Source organism: Barbus barbus (assembly GCF_936440315.1).
Source record: "Barbus barbus genome assembly, chromosome: 12".
Classification (NCBI taxonomy): domain Eukaryota; kingdom Metazoa; phylum Chordata; class Actinopteri; order Cypriniformes; family Cyprinidae; genus Barbus; species Barbus barbus.
This window is the reverse complement of record NC_136740.1, coordinates 17,821,986-17,842,356: the sequence shown is the minus strand read 5'-3', so window position 1 is coordinate 17,842,356 and position 20,371 is coordinate 17,821,986. Positions and strand designations below refer to the sequence as shown.

At 37.5% G+C, this 20,371-nt stretch overlaps 2 protein-coding genes across 4 annotated transcripts; both read left to right on the top strand.

Annotated features, from left to right (window-relative positions):
• The first annotated feature begins 4,222 nt into the window (after positions 1-4,222).
• LOC306877690 (serine/threonine-protein kinase Sgk1-like) lies at positions 4,223-8,948 on the top strand. Its single transcript, XM_079429601.1, has 12 exons — positions 4,223-5,050; positions 5,514-5,562; positions 5,926-5,980; positions 6,246-6,286; positions 6,373-6,430; positions 6,521-6,604; positions 6,690-6,821; positions 7,038-7,150; positions 7,280-7,499; positions 7,586-7,741; positions 7,836-7,925; positions 8,352-8,948. Exons 1-12 carry the CDS (start codon positions 4,984-4,986, stop codon positions 8,523-8,525), a joined length of 1,239 nt encoding a protein of 412 aa, XP_079285727.1. The 5' UTR covers positions 4,223-4,983; the 3' UTR covers positions 8,526-8,948.
• A 631-nt stretch (positions 8,949-9,579) lies between these two features.
• LOC306877685 (lethal(3)malignant brain tumor-like protein 4) lies at positions 9,580-20,053 on the top strand. Of its 3 annotated transcripts, none has more exons than XM_079429594.1 (21): positions 9,580-9,910; positions 11,546-11,662; positions 11,766-11,955; positions 12,055-12,250; positions 12,329-12,443; positions 12,536-12,587; positions 13,296-13,390; positions 13,623-13,727; positions 13,850-13,985; positions 14,741-14,832; positions 14,948-15,099; positions 15,187-15,263; positions 15,566-15,651; positions 15,867-15,977; positions 16,154-16,268; positions 16,359-16,458; positions 16,537-16,761; positions 16,882-16,943; positions 18,214-18,359; positions 18,462-18,524; positions 19,069-20,053. In XM_079429594.1, exons 2-21 carry the CDS (start codon positions 11,552-11,554, stop codon positions 19,195-19,197), a joined length of 2,358 nt encoding a protein of 785 aa, XP_079285720.1. In that variant the 5' UTR covers positions 9,580-9,910; positions 11,546-11,551; the 3' UTR covers positions 19,198-20,053. The 3 variants fall into 3 exon arrangements, with proteins under 3 accessions (XP_079285720.1, XP_079285721.1, XP_079285719.1); XM_079429595.1 differs by having other exon boundaries at positions 9,825-9,910; positions 16,359-16,440; XM_079429593.1 differs by having other exon boundaries at positions 9,879-9,910; positions 12,034-12,250.
• The last annotated feature ends 318 nt before the right edge of the window (positions 20,054-20,371 follow it).

The window sequence follows — 20,371 nt, the reverse complement described above, 5'->3', positions numbered from 1 at the left end:
TATGTTTCAGTGTCAGTGGCGATCTACAGTGATCTTTTTTTTTTTTTTTTTTTTAGCTTTTGAAGTTTTGTTCATATGAGCACAATATTGTATATTGTATATGTTATGTTTGATTTCATGATTACAGCAATTCATTTGCCTTCCTGTCATTAGGATATGCCATTAACATGTGTTATAAACCCTTTCCAGGGTCTTTTAAAGTTTTGTTTGATAACTTGATAACAAATATCTAAGGTGGCATAAAGATCTAATACAAAATTTAGTTTTGCTTGCTCAGCTGGTAAATAACAGATTGTAGTACTTAGCGAAAATCATTTCACATGATTTAAGTAGCTAAAGTAACATACCACATATTAATTTGCACAGTTACTACTATAAAGAAATGAAGTTATAATGCTGAATACATTAAAGCCATTCAATGATTTGGTGTTAAGTTTTATGTACAAATGTGTATGTGGACATAATGGGGGGGGGGGGGGGGGGGGGGGGGGGGCTTCAGTGCCTTGATCTGTTAGGAGTCTTTTAGGGGCACCAAATTTGTAGAACAATTTTTCTATGCAGGCTGTTACCTCCTCTGCACTTTTGGTTTTCAGTGGGAAAGCCTCACACCACTTTGTGAAGTAATCTACCATCGCACAGGTATACTAGCCTTCTTTCGTTGGTGTGAGCTTTCCCACTAAATCCATCCCCACAATATCCCAATGCTGTGTCACCTAATAAACATTCATGTTTACTATATAAAATAGCTGTAACAAAAATATTCCTTGTGTTTTTCATAAAAACATGAATTACCACGATAGGGGTATATTCTGTTGGGTTCTTCAGAGAAGCACTTGTCTTTTTTGACAAGCAGCACAGTGTTTGACCTAAAATCAAATCAGTTTTGATGGAATAATAGATGTATGAAACTTACATTTCACTGCTGGTTATACTCTCTATAATTGTGTATGCGACGAATAAAAATCTTGAATCTTGAATCATGAACGAAAACACGACGAAGGATTCACATATTAAACTCACCCATTTTTTTTATGTCCACAGACATACCAGGCCAATAAAAGCACTTGTTTATGGCATCCAGGGTTTTTTAATGCCACAGTGAGCACCTATTGGGCTGCTGTGGAGCTCTTCAAAAATTTCTTGGGCACTTTTTTTCGTGCTGACCAGTGGCGGAGCCAGAGGGCTAGTTGGGGTGGCAATTGCCACCCCAGACGAAGTCCTTGCCACCCCTGTTGCCACCCCGCTGAAAACATTACACTGTTTGATTTTTACGAACATTTCTCAAATCTCCCAGCGGACGTGAATGCATCCTTACGCAGCACGCACAAGCGTGCAGCGTGCTGTTGCTGCTACACTTTTCATTGGTTAAGCTGACACGCAGCTCTTTTGTGCTCCAAACGGCTCCAAAACATCGCGGCAGCACACACGGGACCGATGAAGAGCGTTTTGCTGGTATGTACGGCTTTTATTGGTATTAAATTAAACAAAGTACTGTTTTAACGGGAAGTAAGGGAGACATTGCAGACAGTGCTTAGCATTAATTAGAGCTGGGCGATTTTTTTCCCCTAAAAAAATCTGCGATTTTTTAATAAAAACTCGATTTGCGATTCGAATCGATTTTTTGTCTGTTACGATAGTCACTGTGTCAGATTACACGATTTTGACTCCTAAAAATTTTGTCACGTCGTGGACAAGAAACATGTCAGACTACAGGTTGTTTTCCGACCAGTCATCGCGAGCTGTCTCACACACTCATTCACTCGCACATACACAAGCTCACTCATATAGCCTACACACACACACTCGCACACACACTCTCTCACATACACGCACTCTCTCTCTCACACTCACAGACACACACTCACACTCACTCACTCTCGCGCGCACACACACACAGTCACACACACTCGCTCGCGAACGCACTCACTCTCCCTCCCTCACTCACTCAATCGCTTACTTTTTCGAATTACTTTTTGCTGCTCATTTATACACTCACTAAGTTTAATAAAAATACATAATACATTTATGTAATATTTAAAGGTGTTAACTGTAATCTTACAATGCAAAATTATAACTTACAAAGGATTAAATTCATTAATATTAATATCAAATAATTCACAATTATGTAAGTATCTGGATATTTGCCGCGGGCGAGGGCTTCAATAACCTCTCTCTTTTTTTGACCATACATGTGTTTGCATCCCTGAATAGATGTGACTGTAGAGATGTACTGAAGTAACTTTGTGTAGACCAGTGGTTCCCAACCTTTTTTAACTCACGGCCCACACAGCCAAACACATATGTTTCCGCGGCCCACTGCAAAAGAATTTAAACGATCCCGCTTTTTGTGTCGGGTTAACTAAGTACTCGGAAGCAAGGCTGTTAATTGTCTTTATTGAATAAACTGGTAATGTATTGAATAAACAGAAAATATACATAAATTATGATTTATTTGATTTTGACTAGACATTTTTTATTATATTAACATTACAATTTCTATTAATAATAATTGGCGGCCCCCCTGCAATACCGTCGCGGCCCACTAGGGGGCCGCGGCCCACAGGTTGAAAACCACTGGTGTAGACATACAATTTATTAGCACTTAACATAACATGTCTAGACGTCTTTAAGCAATTTTTCTTGTGTTGTCCTTGTGTTGTGTCTATGTTTTTTTTTTTGGATTGTTGTTCTATTATTATTCTTGTGGTACATATTTGAATGTGTACAACTGCCTTGTCCTGCCTTGTTTTGACAGGTCCAAGTTTACCTCAGTTTTTGTTTACTACTGGACTTGATTAGTCCAAGGAGCACTTTGAATACTTGTTCTATTTTTGCTGTATACTTAATACATATATAATTGTGTACATTTTGGAAAATAAAGAACTTTAATTAATCTGTATACAATTTGTGGAAAATAATTTATTTTTAGTGTAATTGAACACTTTGTATGTTGACCCCCAAAATAATACCTTGCCACCCCTTTGCCACCCCTGTTTTAAAAGTCTAGCTCCGCCACTGGTGCTGACCACTTTTGCCAAAGTACCTTCTTTTTTTATATAATAAAAAATGGGGTGGTGATGGCGCAGTGGATAAGACACATGGTTTGAATCCACTGTGAGACACCAATGTGTCCCTGAGCAAGACACTTAACCCCTAGTTGCTCCAGAGGCGTGCGACCTCTGACATATATAGCAATTGTAAGTCGCTTTGGATAAAAGCGTCAGCTAAATGAATAAATGTAATGTAAATGTAATACAAAGCTTCATGTGTTTGTGTGTGTGTGTGTTCACTGCTGTGTGTGTGCACGTTGGATGGGTTAAATGCAGAGCATGAATTCCGAGTATGTGTCACCATACTTGGCTGAATGTCACTTCACTCACTTAAATTTGTCTTGTCTGGAAAGACCCTGAGGTATCTTTCCAAATCTTTTAAAGTCTGTCAGTGCTTTGAATTTAGCCTCATCCAGCTTCAACGCAGCAGTGCAAAATCTAATAAATGAGCCTTATATATAATTGATCATTACATGTAATTGTGCGTCTCTGTCATCTAGCCATTCAGTCAATTGAATAGAATAGAATAGAAAGGGGGGGGGGGGGGGGGGGGTAGAAAAGGCTTATATCGTCTTCTCTATACACACATTTGCGATTAAAACTAGCACCAAAATAACCTGCTGTCTTTATTGTATTCATAAATGCTAAACAGCCACATAATGACTTTATCTTTTATCATCACACCATGTCTCTAACCAATTGAAACACTGTGTTAAGAATGTTTATATAATAATTTAAATATATTACAAAAACATGAATTTATTACTAAAGCTGTGTTGATGTTATATAAGCTACCAACTGAGCAAACAAAAATAATCACCCCAGAATGATCACAACTGAAACTGTCAACACAGCAAAGATACATTTATATCAGTTATTAACAGTTTTAAAGATTGTTAAAATAAATTAGGTACGTAAACAAAAATGTATGTTGGCTCAGTAAGTTGGAGTGTATCCTCAGGCACATCAACAAATTAATAGCTGTACAATCTAGAAACAAAGATCTACAAACTATTGTGCCAACATTAACAGTAGCCTAAATACCTGCTGAACTTCACACTTCGAAGCATTTCTTATTCTGAAAACAGTCAATATTTTCAGTAGCGCTTTAACGCGAAACAGGAAACTCATGAATATTCGTGTTTGCTCCGCCCAGCGTCACCGAAAATCTCAGACACCGAATATTTCAGAACACCGGCGCCAGAGTGAAGGACATCTGGGAAGATCGCGACTTGTGAGCATCAGCCCGGGATGTTTCCAGCGCAAATGATAGTGTATAAAATTGTTTTTAAGAAAATAGACGATAAAGAATCAATTTGATGGAGCTCAAACTCAAAACATGCAGTCGCATATCAGCGCATGCGTAGACAAGCTTCAAGTTTCTGTTCAAAAACAGACCAAAACAAAAGTAGGATATAGTTAGCTATCCAAGAACAGTTATGAAATCCGCCAACCACATTAGTGCGAAAAAGAAGTTATGTGAGAAGCTGAGGTTCCTCTCGAGCAACCATTATTGTGCTAAATTAGTGTTCAATACTATATCGTTCCAGGTTGCTATGGTTACCGCCTCGCGAACGCGGCTTCTTCATGTAGCGCGCGCTAACAACCCTGTAACTTTTGTGGCAACTGAAATGTTGTTTACAACGTTTTATATTTCATTTATGTTCAACCTTTATGGAATTTATGGAATGGGAGTTGGACCCAGTCTGTTAAAGTGAGAGAGGCGCTGTCCAATCAAGCAAGAGTCTAATGTGTCGAATAACGGGAGTAGTGGCGTCACACCTTTTGGCAGTAATCACGTGTCCTGCAAAAAATAGCCGGTCACGGTTCCCCTCATGAGGCAGCACTTAACCAGAACTGACCGGTAAACTAGCAGACTACAGACGGACTCACAAGTCACAGCTGTCAACCGGCTGTTCTTCTCGTCGAAAACATGGTGAAAACGGCTAAAAGTCCCGTCACTTACGCAAAAATGAAGGGAATCGTTTCATATTTTACAGGTAAGCTCAAATACTTGGCTAGTTCTCAAACTTTAATAAAACGAGTCATCTTGAAATTTTGGGTCAGATATACCACAGAAAGTATTTGTCATAATAAATGAAATATTTCAATATATACTTTTACACTTTAACAACGTTATCTCAATGTAGGCTACTCTATCTATCTATCTATCTATCTATCTATCTATCTATCTATCTATCTATCTGTCTATCTGTCTATCTATCTATCTATCTATCTATCTATCTGTCTATCTGTCTATCTGTCTATCTATCTATCTATCTGTCTGTCTGTCTGTCTGTCTGTCTGTCTAATATGTATATGGAAATTTGATTATTTAAAAAATTTGAAATGGTGGGGAAAAATATTTCATGTGTATTTGAACACCCTTATAAGGGTTGTTCTGTGTCCACTATGTGCATTTATTTCACTAATTAAACATTATTTTGTGTTTTATTTTCTCAGCTTTAATTAAGGACAAGAAGCTCCGATCCAGCCACCCTATCTATCGACAGTGAGTTTCGTCCTAGTCATCATTTTCCATTGCATGAGCTAAAAGTGAAGCAGCACATGGCTCTGTATGTATTCCAGTACCGAGTTCAGAAGATCGACTCATTTCAGCAAAGATCAGCTGAAAAATCAGGAATGACTTTAGTCCTTTGCACTAGAATGTCATTACAGATTGACCATCAGTGTGCTTTTAAGATCATGACCTACTTATAGTAACATTCCAAAGTTAATCCAGTAGCCAAGTGCTGTTCCATATAGATGCTGAATGACTTTGAGGCAGTTTTAGGAGAATACATAGACATAAAACTAAAGCTTAACATTTGTCTAAAGCACTTGCGCTTTTCCTACATGGTTTCTTTCATTCCAGGATGGATTTGTTGCGACCTGAGGGTAGTCTTTCTGAAGATGACGGAGCAGCAGCTGTAAGTGAACTTTACAAGTTCATGTCCACTTGTGTGTTTTTGACCTACATACAGATTAGCAATATCTTACTTTAAGTATTAATTAAAGTCTCCAGTTCTTTCAGAGACATAAGGTCAAGTCAGCTGCACTGATTTGAGTTACTGTACTGGTTGACCTACAGTAATCTATAGATGTAACAGGAAGTGGAGTGAACTATGCTGTGGTTTCATATTTCACTGGAGTAAGCTGTTGATTCGCTCTCTCTCTCCCTGATCTCTCTACCAGGTTTGTTATAGTAATCCACAATCAGAGGAGCCACAGTCTCAGTAAGCAGGGTGCTTAGATATCAAGCTATATGGATGTAAACATATACAATTATTACACATACATATTTATTTCAATATGATTTTAGGGTATCTGTGGCTGATTTTGACTACTTGAAGGTGATTGGGACGGGAAGCTTTGGCAAGGTATTATGCTTATATCGTCTCACTTACTCACTTTGTATTTCTTTAATGTATGAATGTTGTTTGAACCTTTGTTTGATTGTCTGTACTTAGGTGTTCTTGGCCACACACAGGGAAAATGGCAGATATTACGCAGTCAAAGTTCTACAGAAACACATAATCTTAACAAGGAAGGCGGTGAGTATGACTGTATGGACATGTGAGTAGAATTATTTGATTCATAATGTGTCTGTGTGTATTCACTGTGTTGTTTTTTGTACAGGAAAGAAATGTCATGTGTGAGCACAGAGTGTTGTTAAAGACTCTTAATCATCCATTCCTGGTGAAGCTCCACTTCAGTTTTCAGACTAAGGACAGGCTCTATCTAGTGCTGGACTATGCATGTGGAGGAGAGGTATGTTTTTAGCTACTGAATAGGGACATTCCATAGAATTTATTATTTTTGTATACTGCTAGTTATAAATACTATAACCTAACCCTAAACCACACAAAAATGTTATGCACTTTTTTAATTGTGTATTATATATATATATATACATACAATTAAACGTTGTGTGTGTACATATATATTTTTTCAATGTATTAATGATTGTCTGTTTCATTTTTGCAGGTCTTTTACCATTTGCAGAGAGAGGGGGTGTTTGGAGAACCCAGAGCCAGATTTTATGCTGCTGAGATGGCCTGTGCTTTAGGATACTTGCACTCCCTGAAGATTGTCTATAGGTACCAACATTCTGAAATATCTGTGGCTCTATAATGCAGATAAGCCCATTCATATGTGCATAGTGATAACAAAATGAACACTAACTTCCAGCAGATTTGCAGTAATCCATCTCTCTCACATGCTCACAGGGACCTGAAACCAGAAAACATTCTGCTGGATTCTGCAGGTCATGTGGTTCTGACCGACTTTGGCTTGTGTAAGGAGGGAATGAGTGGACGGGGCACCACCAGAACCTTTTGTGGAACGCCAGAGTACTTAGCACCTGAGGTTCTCCTGCAGAAGGAGTACGACAGGACTGTGGACTGGTGGGGTTTGGGAGCTGTTCTTCATGAAATGCTCTATGGCCTGGTAAATAAAACCACCAAATGAACGCTCATTTAAATAAATAATACAGGTAGACAGGTGTGTTTTACACACAATCTTTCTCATTTCAGCCACCTTTCTACAATGCAGATCGTCTTGAGATGCTCAGAAATATTATTTATCAGCCGTTGGTATTAAAACCCGCAGTGTCTAGTGCAGCCAGAGATCTGCTGAAGAGACTGCTAAACAGGGACAGAGCCAAGAGACTAGGAGCAAAACGTGACCTGGTAACCCAACAGGCACACACACATTCACAAACAATCTGAAATTCATTTGTCTTGTAAGTGGCTAAATGTCATTTTGCCCTTTTTTGGCTTTTAGACTGAGCTGCAGTCTCATCCATTCTTCTCATCTATTCATTGGGATGAACTTGTTGCAAAGCAAATTCCTCCTCCTTACGTTCCCTTATTGGTGAGTTTTTTTTTTTATTGATATATTTGTGATTATTCACCTGACAAGGAACATTTTTACTGTTTCAAACCGGTGCAACTTTTTATCTGTTGAACACAAAAGAAGATTTTTTGAAAAATGTCTTAGGCTTTTTGTCCATACAATGAAAGTCAATGTTGATTTTCACTGTATAGACAAACTTTCTTCAAAATATATTTTCTATCTGTTTTATTTCTTAGTCCATACAATGAAAGTCACTGGGGTTCAAAATGCTGACTTACACTGTATGTACAAAAACATTCTTCAGAATATCTACTTTTGTGTTCCACAGAAGAAACAAATGCATACACGTTTGGAACAACATGAGGTTGAATAAATGGTGTGTGGGAGATGAGAGATGATTTCATACAGATAACATGTAAATAATTTTTAACGTCTGTATTTCAGTCTGGCCCTGGTGACCTCACAAACATTGACCCTCGGTTTACAGAACTTCCTGTTCCACAGTCGCTAAGAGCATGTGAGGAGTATGGAGCAACCTTTCCTGGCTTCACCTACATCAATGAAAACATTCTCTCACTGACTCGTGGACATAAAGACAGAATTCTGTCAGACCAATAGACATTTTGTCTGAACAGGTTTCTAACGATGTTTAATTTAAGCAAACTCTGAAACACAGTTCATTTTTATGTTAGCTGGACCAATGCTTTTGCACAAGACTACAAAATTTCTATCAAATGTGACTGTGTTTTTTAACACTTGTGTTATTTAATTCCTTTTTAAGCCCTATTTGATAAAAAAATAGATATTTGTACTGAAATGATGATGAGTGGTGTTCTGACAATACTGTGATGAAGTGAGAGACTACAGGTTGCATGGGATGTTGGATTGTAAAACTTGTGAGATGGAATGAATATTAAATCTCAATGTTAATGAAATTGTGTATAGTACTCAGATGGTATGGGTTAAGTGTTTTTGATGAAATTGTATGATCAGCAAAAGAATGTCCATTTTTGGAGTGGAAACAATTAAATTATTTTAAGCAAATGCGGGCTTATGTAGTATGTTTCATTATAAAAGGATAATGTCTCAGTTAACATGTTTTAATTCAATTATCAAGAAACGTATGCTTACAGAGTTGCGCTGTAAATTACTGTAAATCGAGACCTGAATCACGAAGTAGCACACAGTTGTCATCCACAGACCACTGGAATTTATCATTTGCGACTGCTTTGCGGTGTTTATTGCCATTTTGATCATGTTTTACAATGCACTGCTACCCGAATTTAGCTCAAACCTACATTGAAAACAACGTGCAAACTCACATTTGGAAAAAAAATAGTCACTTTTAAGCTCACAGCGCCATCTTGTGGCGTCGTCGCTGTCTTCCTTTTCGCCAATCTTGCCACAATGCGGCTGTCAAAACATTGCATTTAAACATTATGAACGTCAGTTTACAACTTGACGCGGTGTTATTTTATTAATAAGCCTTGCCTTTCTCTTTTTATTGCATATGACCAAAATATGCCCTTCAAGAGAGATTTGTGGAGAAAATAGGAACACGTGATTGTTACAGGAAATCAAATCATCACCACTACAATGACTGTAAACTGAAAGGATATTAAAATGCTACTCTTAAAACGGCACGTTTCAGTGAGCACGCACTTTAAAGACCGCATTAAATCTGAACCATCGCAAACCCGTTCAAACGCCACAGACTGGCTCTGGGGTTTTGTTTAAAGTGCATGGAAAACCTAAAGAGAATCAAAACCATTTTCCTTATCTGTATTATTATTAAGGCCTTCAATAGTTTCATAGCAACAAGCGCCAGGTAAATGCTAGAAGACACACTGCTCTGGTTCTTTGTTACATTAAGCGCATCTCTTGCACATATATGTTGCGATGAAGTTTATCTGGGCTGCAGAAGTTGGACAGACACATATTAACCAGCGCATGCGCAATAACGCCACCATCCAGCTCTAAATAAGAGTTAAGAGAGAAACGAGGTGAGTTGCACGTTTAGCAATAAATATGAGGTTAATGTCGTCACCTACGCAGTAAACAACGATACTAACATAGAGTGCGTTTCTTGTTTAACACTTTTCAACCACTGCGGCTATTTTCAACGAGGTTTAAAAACCGTAAAGATAAATAGAAGTGACAAGTTTGTGCAGAAGAAATTAAAAGCATGCAATTTGTTATTTCCTCAGGTCTGCGTGCACCTGAGTTGTTATATTTATATACGGATGAATGCAGCTCATTCAAAGTGCCTCTGGAAATGTTTTTCTTTTGGATAAGCACGTGAAACTGTTGATTTGGTTTATTGTAGGATGCCCTGCTAATGTTACAGCTAGCCGGGGCTATCAGTCGGGCTAACGACATTCCGTGACAAGGGGAAAGTAAGGAGTTTGTTGACGAAGGGGAAAACATTGCGTTTTAATAAAACAAGTTGTACACTTGGCCTTCCCGTGTTGCTTGAAGGTCCGAGCGACGTGAACCAGACCAGAGAACTGTTATAATTTACATACTTTAATCGTGTCGGCGGCCCTTTGCTATGCTCCGCCATTTTGTGTGTCAGTCGAATGCTAATAATGGGCGCTCGCGCATTGCACTTTATTTATGCTAAGAATAAATTCCGTCATCACTTCAAATATCCAAACAAACGTTTTTTACTAAACCAGACGAGCTTTTAGGTGATGTTTCCGAGGCGACGTTACTGTACAGTCGGGGATTTTGATGAAATTTTGATTTCTGATATTTACACGTTATTACACTATTGCCTGCTGTATACGAATGATAGCGTGCTTAAATAACGACTTTATTATTTGAAAACAAATTAATCGTGGATATGTTAGTTTTAACTTGTTATCGCAAGTATCCGCGAGCTTTTAAAGCTCAGATTTAACGAGATTATTTTAAAACAAGGAAAACCTGAACTTGTTCGTCTAACTTTACTTGTCAGCGCTTTCCTCCATTAGTAACCACGAAAGTAGTTTAAATGTGTCAGTGAGAGTCTGCATGCATAGCTAGCCCATACAAATTGACATGATAACTGTAGAAATACATATTTTGGTCCTCGTTTAAGTGCTTGGTGCAGTCGCTCTCTAGCGGAACTGACCGGAACTGCAGCTCTTTCTTAAGTTGCGGGTGTTTTTATCATCAGCCGCAGTCAAAACACGGCGAAATCGTCATATTTGAATAATGGAAACAACAGTTTTGTATTATTTACAAAAAAATGTGTGCTGACCTACCTTATTAAAAACGTCTTAGTGAATTTCATCTACCCTCTTGCCGTACGGAAGTGTATGATTAACGTTAGGCCTGTACAATAATCAGTTTTTTACAACTCATGTCATTTTTATTAGAAAGTTACGGAAATAAAGCATTTGTATCTTAGCCTCACATTCTATTGCTTTCAAAGTCTTCAATGCCACTCGCAGTAGATTTTTTTTTTTTGGTCCCGAAATGCGCTTGTGTATGCATTTGCTGGGCCTCAACAAAGACATAAAATAATTTAAAACAAGCAATAAAGTAAACTGAAAACAGCTAAAAAGTTTTTAGCATATTTCTGATATTTTATGTTTTCGTTCACCCCCTCAACAACTGTTTGTAACAGTATTTTTCTCTTTTGACCTCCATAGGCAAAGATGGCAGAGACATCTAGGAGTGATGGTCCTGCCACAGGAGCCGATTTTGACATGATGAGTGCTCTTGACTGGAAGGAAGGCATAGCCACCTTGCCAGGAAGTGACATTCGGGTACAAATATTTAATGTATATATGCATAAAGAGTGGCGTGAGGGACATATTTGATTATTAGGAATGTGTTAATACAAAAAAACTATATCTGGTCTGTTTTTAGTTTCGGATGACTGAATTTGGCACACTGGAGATTGTCACTGAGGGGGAGCCCAAAGTTAAAGAGGCAGAGCTTACAGGCCCACAGCCTCAAACTACAGGCACCAACAACACTCATTCTCCTGGGCAAAACAAAACATCAAATCAGACTGCAAAGCCCCAGTCAAATACAGAGCATCAGACAAGTACAGTGGGTGAGTACCTGTAACTCGCATGTATTCCTACCAAATCGAGGAATTATTTGTCCTTTAATTCGTTTTTTGGGAGCTCAGTATCTTTTTGCTTTCTTTCAGTTTCCACTGACCCCCACAGGCATGCAGGGGGCAACAACGCTGTGGAAAGCCCCAGTGTGAGTACAGTGCCCAATGCGATTGTTCCTATGACTGAGGCGACTGCAAGCTGCAGGTCATGTGGTCACTCCGGTTCACGCGAATCCTTTCTACAAGGCAAATATTGCAGTGCTTCTTGTGTACAGCCCACCAGTGGCAGGTACCTGTTTTTGGCATTCACTGAGATCTGCAGTTGCACTGTTCATAGTGTATTAATTCTTTGGGTGTATGTGTGCAGGTCAACCCCAGCTGAGGCTGTTGAAGGGGAACGTTTAGGTAAACGTGTGAGAAAGAAGAAGAAGATGTTTATGGAATCTGGAGATGAAGAAGAGGACAACATAGAGGAGGAAGAGGTAACACACACACACACACATCCACCTCAAACGAAGGAGAGCAAATTCAGTATTTACTGTATTGCTCGATGGCAATTTTTTTTTTTTCTCAGGAGAAGGTTAAATCCTCAAAGGGGAGACGAGCAGCTAAAATTGCTAGACTAGGTTGGTAATATTAATTTATCTCTCGCATACATGCAGAAACACAAACTAATTAAAAACACTAGGCCTAATTATTTAATAATGCTGTTAAATGTAATCTTTATGTAATTTCAAAATAAACATCCACACTGTACATTATGATGTTGTGATAGCATTTAAACAACTGACTTTTTGAGTTTTTACCCCTGGTTTCACAGACAAGGCTTAAGCCTACTCCTAGACTAAAATGAAAGTCTGAGCTGTTTCAACTGAAAGAAACTTGCATTGGCTGATCTTAAAATATTTCAGTTCCTGTGTTTTGTCTCAAGATGCACACCAGTGATGTTTTTTCTAAGGCACATTTTAAAAAATTACTAAAATGTCTTAATTGAACTATGGCCTAATCCTGGCTTAAGCTAAACCCTGTCTATGAAACCGGGCCTTAGTCTTTGATTTTACTTAGATAAAACAGTAAAGAATTGTAATATTGTCCATTTATCTGTTATCAGCCGTGACATGAAAATAATTTTTGGTTGGCCAAATACTTTTTATTTTTTTATTTTGCTTTTATTTCATCTTGTATGGATAGATTTTGTCTTTTATATTTTCACTCAGTTTCAAATTTTCCTTTATCCCATGTATTATCAATTATAATGATTTTTTTTCATGTATAATCACTTAAATGCTTTTCTAAGTCATACAACTTGCCTGTATTTGATGCTGTGTTCATAGTGACTGCACCTCTTGTTAAGAAGAAAACCTGGAGTTGGTCAGCTTATCTAGAGGAGGAGAGAGCCATTACTGCTCCCTTGAAACTTTTTAAGGAGGTGAGAGACAGCATATATAGCTTGTGTGTCTGTTCACAGTTATATAGGTAACATGGAATGATTAGGATCCTGATTAGGATGGTTAGTTTGATGTCAATCTGTTTTTGTCATTAGAAACAAAACAAAAAAAAGTGTTACTTGTACGAAAACAGCTCTGCAGCTGGAAGGGTTTTTAAAAAATCATGAATTCTGTGAAATTCCGGGTTTTTTTATTTGTGCGTTTGCAATACAGCACCAGTCGTTTCCTCAAAGCAGGAATGGATTTAAAGTTGGCATGAAGTTAGAGGGATTGGACCCCAGTCATCCTGCTCTCTTCTGCGTTTTGACTGTTGCAGAGGTAACCAGAGTCAAAAGTTACTGTGATTTTACTTGATATGTGATTTTTAATAAAAAAGCAAAATATGTTTTTAGCTGTGCTTATTGTAAGATGTGCATTTGGACATTTGTCTTCTGTTCCAGGTGCAAGGCTACAGGATTCGACTTCACTTTGATGGTTACCCTGAGTGCTATGACTTCTGGGTAAATGCTGACTCATGGGATGTGAAGCCACCAGGCTGGTGTGAGAAAACGGGCCTCAAGCTATTGCTGCCAAAAGGTGCTTAATGTACTAATAAAGATGTACTGAAAAAATAATCTGTTGTCAAGGATACAACATGCAAAGCAGCTCTTGTGCAGAGCTCTATTTTTATTCTCTGTAATGTGTTTTATAGATGTTTCTTTATGTGTTGAAACTCCTAAATCTCAATTTTCACTTTGAGTGGTGTGATTACAAAATGGTCTACTAGTTTTTATTCTGAAATTGAACATAGATGCAATATTATTGCAATTGACATGATCATTGATTATAAATAATAAATATCACAAAATATAATTAAATTAATCAAAATATAATAAAAATGTGATTTACGTACTATAAAATATATAATTCAATTATAATTAATTTTATTTGTTTAAAACAATGGTTACATTAGCATATTTTTCATGTTGTTTTATAACATTTGGATTGGAAAAAAACGGGTTTTTAGACACTCTTAGGAGCTATTAACACAGAACATGTATTTGCTTTGAAAAATGCGAGATGCGGGCAGTGGAACGGGGAAAAAACGCAGGGTCTCGATATGTTTTTAGAATGCCTCGTCATGCTCAAAAAGTAGCGAGACGCAAGTGCAACAGTCAAATATGTCATCTTGTGTGTGTTTACAAGGAAAAACAACGGAAAAGTAGCACAGTGGAATGGAAAAAGGTTGCATATGTCATTGCACATGCTGGTAGAATATTCAGTTTATTTTAAAAATACTGTAAAATGTGTTGCATGTGCTGTTTTTCTAATATTTGTGTGTTTGCTTACAGGCTGCAGAGATGGAGAGTTTAACTGGAACACATATGTAAAGAACTGTAGGGGTCAACTGGCCCCCAAACATCTCTTCAAGAGTCTTAATACAGTATGGCATTTTTTATGGACACAATTATAAAATATATCTCATAGATTTTCAGTGTTAGTTTTTGTTCTGAAGATCATGCTGTCTTTTACAACCCTGTGTGCTTTGCCATATTTAGTCGGTCACACCGTCAGGATTCCGTGCAGGGATGAAGCTGGAAGCCGTTGACCGGAAGAACCCATCACTCATCTGTGTCGCAACCATTGCTGCTGCTGTCGACAACCGACTCCTCATTCACTTTGACAACTGGGATGATTCGTATGATTATTGGTAAGATAGTGTCTGAGCAGAATTCTCAGCATTTGAGTGTGCCCATGATTGTGTGAAAAGTAGTAAATTAATTGTGTTTGTTCTCAGGTGTGATGCCAGCAGTCCATATATTCATCCAGTAGGGTACTGTGAGGAGGCCGAGTTAATGCTCACTACACCTGCAGGTGAGACTCTATTCATGTAATATTCACCCCTGCAGTCAGTGCATCATTTACATTTCTTTCCCAAATTATTATAGAATTCTGTTTTATATTTTGTGAGAAACATAGTAATACTATAAACACAAAATGTTGTTTCCAACATGAATTTTATTTCACATTGTGCACATTTCATCTTTTACTATTTATGATGTACTTAACATTTTCTATGCAGTTATATTGGTTAGTATACATTTTTTTTTAAACTAATGAGCATGATGACAAGTGGTTTTAAGGTTATTTAACATCTGTTTATTTTTGTGTCTTAGATTATAAGCCTCCCAAGGTTTTTACCTGGGAGAAGTACCTTGAGGAAACTGGAGCCCAGGCTGCACCAGCAAGAGCCTTTAAACAGGTGAGGTTTTATTCACCCCACTGAACCATGAGAGGTGTAGTTAAATCATATATAATTGGTATAGTGTTATTTTAAGTTATTGTGATGCAAAAGTGCAGAGTCAGCATGTAGAACATGAAAATTTACAAAAAAAAAACAAAACAGTTTGATTTGGTTCAAAGTTGTGGACATTTTATTATTTATTCATGCATTTCCTTTGATCTTTGGCCATCCAGAGACCATCGCATGGCTTCCAAGTTGGGATGAAGCTGGAGGCAGTGGACAAACGTAATTCCATACTTATCCGTGTAACCACCATCTCTGATGTAGAAGACCACAGAATCAAGGTTTACATACAAATACATCTGCATCTCATGAGTATAATTAAAAACCAACATGAAAATGTTTATTGTTAATTAATTAATTAGACATTTATTAATAGTGATTCACTTTAGTAGTATTTAAAATGCTAATACAGTTAGTATGCTGTATATCATTTCTAACTCTCTATGTTTATATATAGATCCATTTTGATGGCTGGAGTGAGGAGTATGATTATTGGCTAGATGCTGATAGCCCAGATCTGCACCCAGTAGGCTGGTGTCAGAAGACAGGCCATCCTCTACAACACCCCAACGGTAACATACTGTTCAACACATTTACATACAGTGTTTCCACACATGGCCCAACCAAACTCATAATCAAACTCGTAATTGTAACTATATCAGGTCCCAGAGATTCTCCAGTGCCTCCAGGACAAGGCTGCCCAACCCCAGAATGCAACGGAGTCGGACACATTAGAGGACCTCGGTATGGGACACATTACACGTAAGTTATACACATACTGTTGCAAATACAACCCATAATGTTCATTAAAATGCAAACTAGTCTCTTTCCCATTTTTAGGGCGGTGAGCTGTCCATACTCGGATGTGAATTTGAATAAGGATGGGCTGGTGCCGGACAGACTGAACGGGGAGAAGCCGGTTACGCTTAGTGGACCGCCGCGCCACCGCCGTGCTGAAACGCTCACTCAGACGCACCCTCCCACACCCTGCGCCGGCACCCCTGAACCTCCTGACACCACCATAGACGCCTGTCCACCAGCTCGCTCAGTGCGTGAGCACGTTGTGTGAGTGCTATGAGTTACATACAGTTTACTTTTCTCTCTAACACGCACACACATGCACACACACACACACACACACACACTCTCACTCCTCATCTCTTTCTCGTTCCTCCTGTGCTTCAGGTCTGGCAGCGCTCCCAAATGTGTCAAGCCACCTCAAGTGAAGCAGGAAGGTGACGGGAAAGGTACACATTGATCAGATTTTGTGATATTTTGGCTTAATTTGAGTTTGTGGATAATCCATAAACTGAGAATGTTGCATATGAAGTCATGCTCATCTTTTTTGTCTGTATGTATTAAGTTATTCAAAAATAAAATTTTCATTTGAATACACCTCTTTTATGAAAAACATTTATTAATTAAAATTTGTTTGATATTTTTGGTGGGTATAAAGTCAAACTTATGATATCATAATGAAGAAAAAAGTTTAATTAAAAGCACAAAATTCTTCAAAAGACAATTTTTTAGTAGTATCACAGTCTATTATTATTTCTCAGAGCAAAACCGCTTTTCTCCCTTTTGTCCACCAAATCAATGCCATGTGGTGCAACTAAGATAACCAGAAAAAAAAACACAAAATGGGAAATAATATTATAGATATGCATGGCTGTCAAGGTCAAATAATTTGACCTTTTTGTAACATATGTAAAATAATGTGTTGTGTGTTCTCAAAAACATTAAAAGATACATTCTGTAAATATTTCATTTAACTCGTAATATTTTAAAATATATATATATATATATATATATATATATATATATATATATAATTTTTAAATCTTTTTTTCGAATATTAAGATGAAGATGTGTACATTGTAGAAGATTTTTATTAGTCAAAATATGAATTAATCAAGTATAATTAATGTGAATCTAACCACTTGTGTATTAAGTTATATTTCCAATATAAGCATATGCCTGTGTGTTAAGGGCTCGCATGAATGAAATGTTCAGACCCTTATGATGGAAAACATATGTGGAAATACAAAGAAGGCTTCTTTCCTTAAACACGTCTAGGAGCCCCTTCTCTCTAGGGAAAGAACATATGTATAAATATTGCCAAAAAAGGAAATATGCACATGTATGAAATGTTCTGAACACGCCTAGAAGATAGAGTATATAAAGAGAAACTCAGAAAACGTCGAGAGGGCTGTTCTGCAGAAGATTCCTCGGCTTTATTGTCTTGTTATAATAAAGTCTATTTTCTGGCATCAAAACCCCACAAGGCTCTGAGAGTGATTCTTGAGAAAGAAGGGAAACCACCACAACATTCACATGTATTTCAAATAAGAATCAAGACATTTAAACTTTTTGAAATTTTCAACACCATATGAAACAAAGATGAATACAAAAGTACATTTCTAAGAACTTGCTAAATGTATTTTCAACTAGTACCATTTTCTTTGTTGTGGACACGTTTGCAAACCATGTCATGAATAAAGTCTGTTTGTGTTGTAGATTCTCTTCAGCAGTTCCTGCATGAGTCTGTGTTTTGTGGATGGGAGCCACCGAGGTTTCATCTGTGTTGGGAAAAGCATGGAAAACTCTTGCCCGAAGCTTTAGGCCTCACGGCCAAGAGAGTGTCCAAGTGGAACACAGAAGAGGTGACATTTGATAATTCTGGAAAAGTTCACTTAAGCTTTTAAAGAGGTTTTCTAAACGTATATATTTTTATCGGGTCTCTTTTGTTGATGTTGCTCTTTCAGGTGGCAAGTTTTGTTAGAGGGCTGCCTGGCTGCAGAGAGCATGCTGCCACCTTTAGGAAAGAGGTAAATGTAAAAATCAGAAGTACCTTCCCTATGCACACTACCATTAAAACATTTTGCGTCTGCAAGAATTTTAAAATGTTTTTGAAAGTAATATTTATTTGATAAAAAAACAGTAAAACAGTAATATTGTAAAATTCTTATTACAATTTATGGATTTATATTTTAATGTATTTCAAAATGTAATTTATTCTTGTGATGGCAAAACTGAATTTTCAGCTCCAGTTTTCATTGTCACATTATCAGAATTCATCAGTGATGATTTAGTACAAAAGAAACATTTCTTCTTATTATCAATGTTAAAAAGAAGTTGTGCTGTTTATTTAACCATGATACCTTTTTTCCAGAATGCTTTGGACATAGCATTTTTAATAACAATTTTAAAGTCTTAAGTGTCACTTTTGATTGATTTATTGCATTTAACTGAATAAAAGTATTAATTTCTGTATATATGTAGTTTATGTAGGGTTCAATTAGCACTAATCTGTGAGTGTTCTTAGACAAAGTGAATATGCATTTAAGATATTTGTTTTCCTTTTCCCTACAGCAAATTGATGGCGAGGCCTTCCTGCTCCTTACTCAAACAGACATTGTTAAGATTCTGAGCATTAAGTTGGGACCCGCTCTTAAAATTTATAATTCGATCCTCATGCTGAAGAGCGCAGATGAGGAGTAGACAACTCACAGCAACTGCTGCTCCATCAAACAACATGTTTGAAAGTTGCTCTCGTCCCCACCGATGTGTCCAGCAGACTGACAAAATGTTCAATCATTGGCCTCCTTGTGAATGATGGATATTGACAGAATCAGCTAATTCAACAAACTTTGTGATCAGAAATTTCACCGCTCCTAAAGGCTGATATAGACTCCCCTTCTGACTCTGCACTCGCTCTAAATTAGGACTGATATTCTCTTTTGAAAGCGATCATTTTATTCATTCTAGACTCTGGGAGGGGGGAGTACACTACACTGAGGCACCTTAAATTGTTGAAAGCATAAACTGGATTCTTTCATTGTTGATATTTATGTTTTTATGGTTGCTAAAATGATGGCTAATTACAACTGAAAGGCACGACGGTGGAGCTTTTACTTGAAAAATGCAAAAAGACCTTTGTTTGTAATTGAACACATCCTAAATAATCCAAATGAGCCTGTTTGAGACCACTAGAGGGCAGCAGGATTGTGTTTGTGTGTGTTTGTGAGAGAGAGTGTGTGAAAGACTTTTGCAAGCATGTGTGTGAAAAAAAAAAAAGTATAAATGTGTGCTTGCATCTAATGTCAGGGAATTCTTGCTCTGGGCAAATCTGGAATTGAATGTCTCAGTTTGTGTTTACTTCAGATGAAATGTTTGATCTTGTAAAATTAATTTGTAAATTGAAGAAACTGTATAGTGAATTGGATTGTGTGCTGACTCAACAGACATGGCAAATAGAGTTGGGAATAGAAATGAGGGACGTGTGTGTGTGTGTGTGTGTGTGTGTGTGTGTGTGTGTTTGTTTTAAGCCTCTGAGACCCTGACATTTTGTCTTATACATGCATTCCTCAATACTAAGACATTTTGTTCTGTCATTCACCGAGCAAAAGCTTTTTGTACATCTCTGACCTGCTGTATAATACAGCTGTAATTCTCAGCTCTGCTGCAACTGATTGTACATGTTGGAATCACATCGTTTTCATGTCCTGGTTTGGATTTGCAGTGCTTCTCAAAGTTGTCATTATACGCAAATGCATATGCAGGTTGCATTAGGTTCAGATTAATAGATCCAGATAGGGTTGGAAACGAGATAAATTCGAAAATGGGTGTACAAAACTAAAACACTGAATAAATATAGATAATAGTCTGCAGACAC